Source organism: Carlito syrichta, unplaced genomic scaffold (genome assembly GCF_000164805.1).
Source record: "Carlito syrichta isolate Samal-C Ts95f unplaced genomic scaffold, Tarsius_syrichta-2.0.1 Scaffold316302, whole genome shotgun sequence".
Classification (NCBI taxonomy): Eukaryota; Metazoa; Chordata; class Mammalia; order Primates; family Tarsiidae; genus Carlito; species Carlito syrichta.
Window position 1 is genome coordinate 466,152 of NW_007260398.1, and position 8,112 is coordinate 474,263.

Genomic DNA, 8,112 nt, shown 5'->3' on the forward strand with positions numbered 1-8,112 from the left:
GGTTCGAGACCCACCTGGGCAACTTGGCGAGACATCATCTCTACAATAAATCAAAAAAAAAAAAAATTAGCTGGGCATGGTAGTGCACATCTGTAGTTCCAGCTACTTGAAAGGCTGAGGTGGAAGGATTGTCTGAGCCCAGCAGGTAGAGGCTGCGGTGGCCGGGAGCGTGCCCCTACACTCCAGTCTGGGTGATAGAGTGAGACCCCAACTCAAAAAAAAAAAAAAAATTAATACGGACAGAAATTCAGATAATAGGTGTGTGAATGTTTATTGAGAGTGTGGAACAATTGTGGCAGGTGAGTGAATGGAGGTGCTCTGCTCACTCCTCTTTATATCCTGGCCTGGGCTCTACCCCCAGCTCTGAAACAGAGCCTGGGAATGAAAGGACCCGCCTTCTGCCACCCACGTGCACTCTGTGACAGGTGGTGACCGGCAGCTCCTCACCTGCCTCCTTCCATGAGGCTCAGGGCAGCTGCTCCCACTTTGGAAGATGACTTAGACATGGGGTCGGGGGGTGAATTCCTCCCATCACCTGACTCCTTATTGTCTTAGAGGTGCTTGCCTCTCAGTCTTCCTGAAATGTTATTTCCTTAGCTCCTGTTCTCCAGTGTTGAACAAAGAAATGCAGATGCCCCTGAGCTTGTTCACGTGTCCCACTGTATTGCCATTGTAAATTAGTATATTTGTGTCTGCACATGTGTGTCTGTGTCTGTGTTTATTTCTAAGTATGGGGTGTGATTTAGGTGTGCATTGCATGTAGCACAAGTTCCAAAGTAGGTCTGTCTCATTTTATTTTGTTTTGTTTTGTTTTAGCTGTGGGATACAGATGAGGATTTACTGCACAAGTAAATTGGTGAGGTCTGAGTTTCTAGCAGGCCCTCTCTCCCACTGATAGTGGACCTGGCACCCATTGTGTGGTCGTGTGCCCTTTATCCCTCCCTCCCTCCTTTAGCAGTGTCCAACATCTGTTCCCACCTTTGTGTTCATGTGACCAGTGATCAGGGCCCACTTATGAGAGTGAGAGAACATGCGGTATTCAATTTCTTTGTTTCTGTGATTGTTCACTGAGTATGATGGTCTCCAGCTAAATTCATGTTACTGCAAAGGACATGATATTGCTCTTCGTATGGCTGTGTAATATTCCATCATGTATATTGTAACACAGTTTCTTATCTAGTTCATCTGGATTGATTCCATGTTTTTGCTATTGTGAATTGTGCTCCAATGAACATACATGTGTAGGTGTCTTTTTGGTAGAACAATTAGTATTCTTCTGGGTATATTTCCAGAAATGGAACTGCTTGATTGTATTGAAGCTCAACTTTTAGTTCTTTGAGAAAACGCCATCCTGCTTTCCACCAAGATTGAACTAGCTTCTCACCAACAGCGTAGAAGTGTTCTCCTTTCTCCACAGCCACACCAACACCTGTTGTTTTTGACTTAATAATGATAGCCATCTTTGCTGGTGTTAGGTAATATCTCATTGTAGTTTTGACTTGCATTTCTTTGATGATTAGTGAGGCTGAGCATTTTTTCATGTTTTTTTGTCTACTTGAATGTCTTCCTTTGAGAAGTGACTGTTCATGTCCTTTGCTCGCTTTTTAATTTTTTTCTCCTGTGAGTTCATTTGAGTTCCTTGTAGATCCTGAATATTAGGTCTTTGTAGGATTCACAGCTTGCAAATATTTTTTCCCATTCTCATTCTATGAGTTGTCTCTTTAAGCTCGTTTTGTTGTGCAAAAGCTTTTTAGTTTGATAAGGTCCCACTTGTCGATCTTAGCTTTTGTTGCATTTGTTTTTGAGGACTTGACCATAAATTCATTTCCTGCTACAATATTGGTCCAGGAAGGTGCTCTCTAAGTTTTCTTCTAAGATTCTTATAATTTGAGGTTTCACATTAAAGTCCTTGATGCAATTTGAGTTAATTTTTTTGTATGATGATAGGTAGGGGTTCAGTTTCATTCTTCTGCATAAAGCTAGCTAATTTTCCCAGCACCATTTGCTAAATATAGTTTCCTTTCCCCAGTGTTTGTTTTTGTCAGCTTTGTCAAATATGAGTTGATTGAAGATTCTGATTCTCTGTCCTGTCCCATTGGTCCATGTGTCATGGTTACTGTATCCTCATAGTAAATTTTAAAGTCTAGAAGTGTGTGCCTCCAGCAAGGTCTACCTCTTAAGAGCAGCTTGAGCTTGGGAAAAGTACTTAGAAGTTGGGCTTAGGGCTTTGGAGTCAGATACACAGAGTTTTATTACTAGCTCTAATCATTACTTAAATAATGTAGGGCAAATTATTTAACTTCTCTGCCTCAGTTTCCTCTACTATAAAATCTTTTTATAACCTCCACTTCATGACTTCATATGGCGTATCAAATGAGATAACATATGTAAAGCTCATAAGCTGTTTCTTGCACAGTTTATGCACACTAAAAGTTATCAAGATCATCATTATCATTACCATTGTTATTTTCCTTAATCATCTTCTAGAAGCATGCTGTGGCAGGCAGTAGTTTTGTTTTGTTTTGTTTTTGTCAAGCAAGAAGTCAGTATTTCATGGCACTTTAGAGTTCACACATAGTTTTAACACATGACTTAGGCCTTCAGCATAAGACTGGGACATGTCACCTTGCAGAGATCTGGCCTTACGTTGTCTGAGTATGATCCTTCGTTTCCTGCTCAGGTTGTTACAAAAGGCTTACTAATGAGGGAGTGGTCAGGATATCAATTCTTCGGCTTACATAGATAAGTCTTACCTAGGAGCAGAGCTCACTGATTCTTAAGTAGCCTAAGGGGTCACATGGTACATACCTCTAGTGATATTGTACCCAATACATCAATCAATCTGAACAATATCTGCGAGATAAGTTGACAGTATGTTTGAAACCTCTTAAAGGTTAGTCTGCTTCCCTTGACTGTATGATGTCAGTGACGTCAATTCAATAAGAACATATTTATTAAGCAAATAATTGGCTCATTGAGTCTTCTATTATTGAGAATTGGGAGTGGACATGGCTGAGATCTAGAATGCAAATATGAAGCGAATCAAAAGTAATGCATTATACCCCACATTATAAAGTTATAAGAACAACTATGAACATTCCTTTTCCAGCTGTTTTTTACTGTGTTCATCTGTAACCTAGTTATTCATTAACATGTTTTTAAAAGTGTTCATTCTTTAAAGTCTCAACCTGGACTTTATACTGAGTAGTGTTTTACATTATGCTTCAGAATCAGCACCACGTGTGCTTATGAATCATTTTTTTCACCTATTAAATCCCTTTTTTGTAACATATATAATTAAATATGCAGGAAATAAAACTGATTTTGTCATCCAAGAAAAGCTGAGTTTCTAGTTCCTCTGTAAGCATCAATCAAAGGATGCATGAATGCTTCCTATGATAAGATGTAGATCATGTTGGAAAGAACCATTGGTCTTGAGTCATTTTATCCCTTGTCAAGAAGAAGATTCTAGAACCATGACTGAACTTGAAGTGCTCTACCCTGAGAGGCACCACTAGTATCACAGAAGGAAGACATTAAGATGCCCCAAAGAGGAGGAGTCAGAAATTGGTTTCTGCTATCTATTTGCCTCCAATATCAGAAGACAATGTCACCCACATGTGAGATTGTGCCTCTTTCCTCTGATCGCCATGTAGGCTCAGAAAATGCATTTAGAAAGCTGGAGGAGAAGCATGGACATCAGGTGGGAAACAGGTAGAAGGATTAGGCTCCCTTCCCTGCTGTAGTTGGCCAGCCCACAGGAGCAGGGATGGGGACGAATGTGCCATTACATCAAATTTGGCATTGATATATCTCTGATTGAATATCCCAGTTTCTGAACTGACATCAGGTTTGTGATTTTAAGTGATAAGTCATTTTCATAACATGAAAAAAACTGCAAATTCATCAGGCCTTCCAAGTTTCTATTTAGGAAGCAGAGGACTATGCCATTCAGTACAATTTTAAGGACAATATAGTGCACTAAGTAGTTATAATTTTATTACATCCTACAAGCTAAGCTTGCTCAATGTGTGGGTCATGGACAGACTATTTAATATTCACCTGCTTAAGAAAATACATGGCTGGATAAGGTGAATAGAAATATGACATATTAGGCAGGCCTTAAAAGAAGAATAGAATTGAAAAAATGTCTAGATAGTGGAAAGGGATTTGATGGGGGCTTCAGAGAGAGGAAATAGCAAGTAATGCTGCTAATAATAGTAGTAACGAGTGGTAACAGTAGTTATTAGTAGTAGTGGCAACATTTATAAAATAACAACAGAAGCCACGCTTTATTTAAAACTTAATATTCTGAATACTGAGCTATGAACAGTAAACTCAGTTTAAATCTCCCCACGCAAAAAGATTTGATGATTTATAAGTTCAGTTATATCTGGGGAAAGCTGAGTTATTCAGTAGGGTAAGAACATGAAGTAAAAAAGGGAATCTGAATGGTAAATCTTAGAAGAGAAGTGGAAACAATATCTGTTGAGTGCTAAATGTAGACCTCAGAGTGCCAATGTTTTGCAGATGTGGAATGACAAGTTCAGAAATGTGCTATGATGAGGATGTTCTGGAAAAAAGAATAGAGGGTATAGAACAGCAGGAGGAGGTAAAAAGAGACAAGTTTTCCTGGAATGTAGTACCAAAGCAGCTTTTACAAGTCAATATGCCTGGAACTAAACCGATTTTAGAAGTAGTAAGTGGGAAAACTATATTTTCAAAAAATGCCTATGTGGGTTATTTATTTATTTATTCATTCATCATATTTTTCTTTTCTTTTTTCATCCACATGTACACATGCATATGTGTGCGTGTGTGTGCATGCATGTGTGTGTATGCCTGTACTTGTGCACATGAAAGAGGAAGGATATTGGGTGAGGTTAGGTCAGGAGCAGAAGATGCATTCACAGAAGGAGAGAAGTGTAGTGAGACCAGTCAGGACCCTGAAGGGAACCAGGCAATGGACATTTCAAACTTGGTCACAAGCAATGTTGCTTCTGGCCCGTTGACAGATTTGGGAGCACTGATCCCTTCCCCACTCCCGCCCCCATTGACAGCAGTTCAAGTCAGAGTGCTCTGTTGGCTCTGGAGGTTCCAAAGCCACCCCAGCAGAGAACAGAGTGAGGGGGAAAATGGCCACCCCAGGGGAATAGAGTCCTCATAGAACAAGACACAGAAGATTCCTTGTTTCATTGTTTTAATTAGTCAGATACACACTGTAAGAAGAGAAGTCATGGAGTGCATGGCAAAGGATGGCAGGGTCTTGGACAAAGGATGGCAGGGTAGCCACAAAGATGAGGTCCAAGGCCAGTGGATGGGGATCCCAGAGTTGACCTGAGTTTCTGGACCCCAGGGAGGAGATATGCTCTTTGCAAGTTCAGAATCTTCCCTGGGACCCGTCAGCCTCTCAGGTGGGCCTAGGAGAAGGAGGATGTTCTTGATAGTTATCTTTCCTAGATTCTGTTCGTCTTGGCTAGGGTCCACTTCAGCAGCAGCCTCCAGACTGCTGGCTGCTCCCCTCTCCACAGCAGCTGGAGCCACCGCAGGGCTGGCTGCAGCAGTCAGAGCTCTGGGGTCTGCGGCGGTGGGACCTGCGGCGCCTGTGGTGGCTCAGGCAGCAGCCACCACCCCCAGAGCTGCAGCAGCCCCCAGAGCTGGAACCACAGCAACCCCCAGAGCTGGAACCACAACAACCCCCAGAGCTGACGCTGCAGCAGGAAGAGACTGGAGGGCACTTAGGGGGACACTTTGGGGGACATTTAGGAGTCTGGCACTTGGGAGGGCACTTGGGGGTGCACTTGGGAGGGGGCTGGCACTGCTGCTGGCTCTGCTGGCAGGACATGTCGGCAGGTGAGTGTTCAGGAGCTGAAGGGGAGACAAATTGCAAGTCAGACCCAGGCACAAAGCTCACTCCTGCCTATGGTTGTTTTTGTTTGTTTTGTTTTTTCAACATTTCTATTATGCGCATTTTAATAGTCTGATTAGGATCAGTCACTGATAACAAATCCCTGGCACAGTTTTTCTTTCTAATATCACAGGATCTTCTTTGACCCTAGGTTATCATTTTAAAGTAGGAAAGGATCACTATCTATCAACTAGAAAATTGAGACCAAATGATGAAAGTGAAAGATATACCCTTTTCCCCTTATGCCATCCAAATATTGAAATTATTCTTTATAGGGATGAATTAGTACTGAAATAATTAATTTGTGGAAAAAAGTGCCCTGTTAGCAGTGTATAGTTTTATACAGAGACTTACAAGATAAGAATAGGAAGGAATGATGGTCATATCCTGGCTGATGTGCTTTATTTTTAATAGAACCCCAAGAGCATTAAAGTTTTACACAGGGATCTCTTAACTCAGCCCTAGTACCCTGACGTTCTCAGAAACACCAGCTCTTATCACAATATCTTAGCCCAGAGATTATTGTACTTCTTGTGTTCTTTCAATTCTGAGCCTTTAAAATGTATTTCCAGGCCCATCCCATACCCATGTGTGCAAGACCTTCTGCAGATGCCTGTAATTCTCTTCTTATTTTTAAAGTGGCTGTCTCCAAATCATACCTCACAGAGAAGGATACAGTGGTATCTCAAAGGGACACTCCCATCCTGAAACCTCCTCTGGGATATCAGAGTAGCCAACGTGTTGTGTTCCTCAGAGCACAGGTAACGTGATAAAGACTCCTCCTGCTTTCTCAGTCCACCAGTCTGTCTCTTCCTCTGTCCTTCTGGCCTTCTTTCTCTCTAATAATATGAACCGCAGTCCCTACCGGTCCTACCCATCCTCCCCTCCTTTTCTGGTCTGAGCCTCCCTCTGTGGAAGCCCCTTATACCGTTCCCGGTGGACACTTACCAGGGTCACAGGCAGCACAGGGTCCTTCAGTACCTGAGAAGGTGAGTGAATGGAGATGATCTGTACTCTGGCCCTTTTATCCTGACCTAGGCTCTGCCCCCCAGATGTGAGACAGGGCCTGGGCATGAGAGGACCCACCTCCTGACACCCACATGGGTCCTGTGACAGGCGATGACTAGCCACGCCTTTCTTGCTTCCTTCCACAGGTCAGGGAAATTCCCATTGTCAGTGCCACCTCATTTTTCTTAGAGCTGTCTGACCCTCAGAAGTTGTTCCTGACCTTTGCAGCCCTTCTTTTTCTATTTCCCTGATGGTCTGCTTTGGAGAGAGAATCACAGAAACTTCTAGATGCCATGGTGTGGACCAGCCACCCTGGAAGATCCTCTGAGTGTGTGTGAATATATGTGTGTGTCTATGCCATTACAGTTACTTGCCCGGATCAGGAGTCAGACACACTTGGAACAGAATCTTCATTCTTTCTGTCCCTCCCCCCACCACCCTGAATTATGTGATCTTATAGATTACCTGAACATTCTCATTCTGTTTCCTAAAATTTTTAATAGGGATGATAAAGAGATTAGTCTCCAGGGTATTGTGAGGGTCAACAGAACTGTGAAAGAAAATTGTCCATCAAACCTCCTGTAATGTAGTGGACCCTCATATGAAATACCCATCTATAATGCACGCCTATAGTTCCGGCTATTTGGAAGGCTGAGGCATAAAGATAGCTGGAACCCAGCAGGTCGACACTGGTGTAGCCATGAGCGTGCCACTGCACTCCAGCCTGGGCAATGGAGTGACACTCCGACTCAAAAAAAAAAAAGAAAAGAAAAAAAGTACTCATCTATTAATAATTAATTAATTTTAAGGCAATTAATTTTTCTCAGATGACAGCCATTTTCCAGGGGAGGTGTTTCTGACTTTTAAAATGACCATTCTTTCAACCAAGGTTTTTCACATATTCTCATATAAAAATAACCCTGCAGAGGAACTAGAGAAAAAGGCTTCTCTTCTCTGTGTGTAGAATGAGACTTTGTTTTCTAGGGATCTTATACATGGGAAGAGGTGAAGTCCATGTATGAGAGAACATGAGGGAATTGAGACAGTGAGATAGTTCAGGTCTGGTGCACTATGGGAAGTGAAGGACCCCTAGAAAAAACAACCCCAAGTAGAGAAGACTAGGACAACTGAAAGGGCAGAAGGGCTTGAAATGTAATAGGAAACTTTGGTGGTATTGCTTTATGTTTACATGGACA

General features: G+C 42.2%; 1 protein-coding gene across 1 annotated transcript; it reads right to left on the reverse strand.

The window, feature by feature from the left end:
* Positions 1 to 5,480: 5,480 nt before the first annotated feature.
* Positions 5,481 to 6,878, reverse strand: LOC103276675 (late cornified envelope protein 1F-like). The gene is made up of 2 exons (XM_008074077.1): positions 6,857 to 6,878; positions 5,481 to 5,868 (listed from the first exon to the last, which is right to left on the reverse strand). The coding sequence occupies exon 2, from the start codon at positions 5,843 to 5,845 to the stop codon at positions 5,489 to 5,491; it is 357 nt and encodes a 118-aa protein (XP_008072268.1). The 5' UTR covers positions 5,846 to 5,868; positions 6,857 to 6,878; the 3' UTR covers positions 5,481 to 5,488.
* Between the last annotated feature and the right edge of the window lie 1,234 nt (positions 6,879 to 8,112).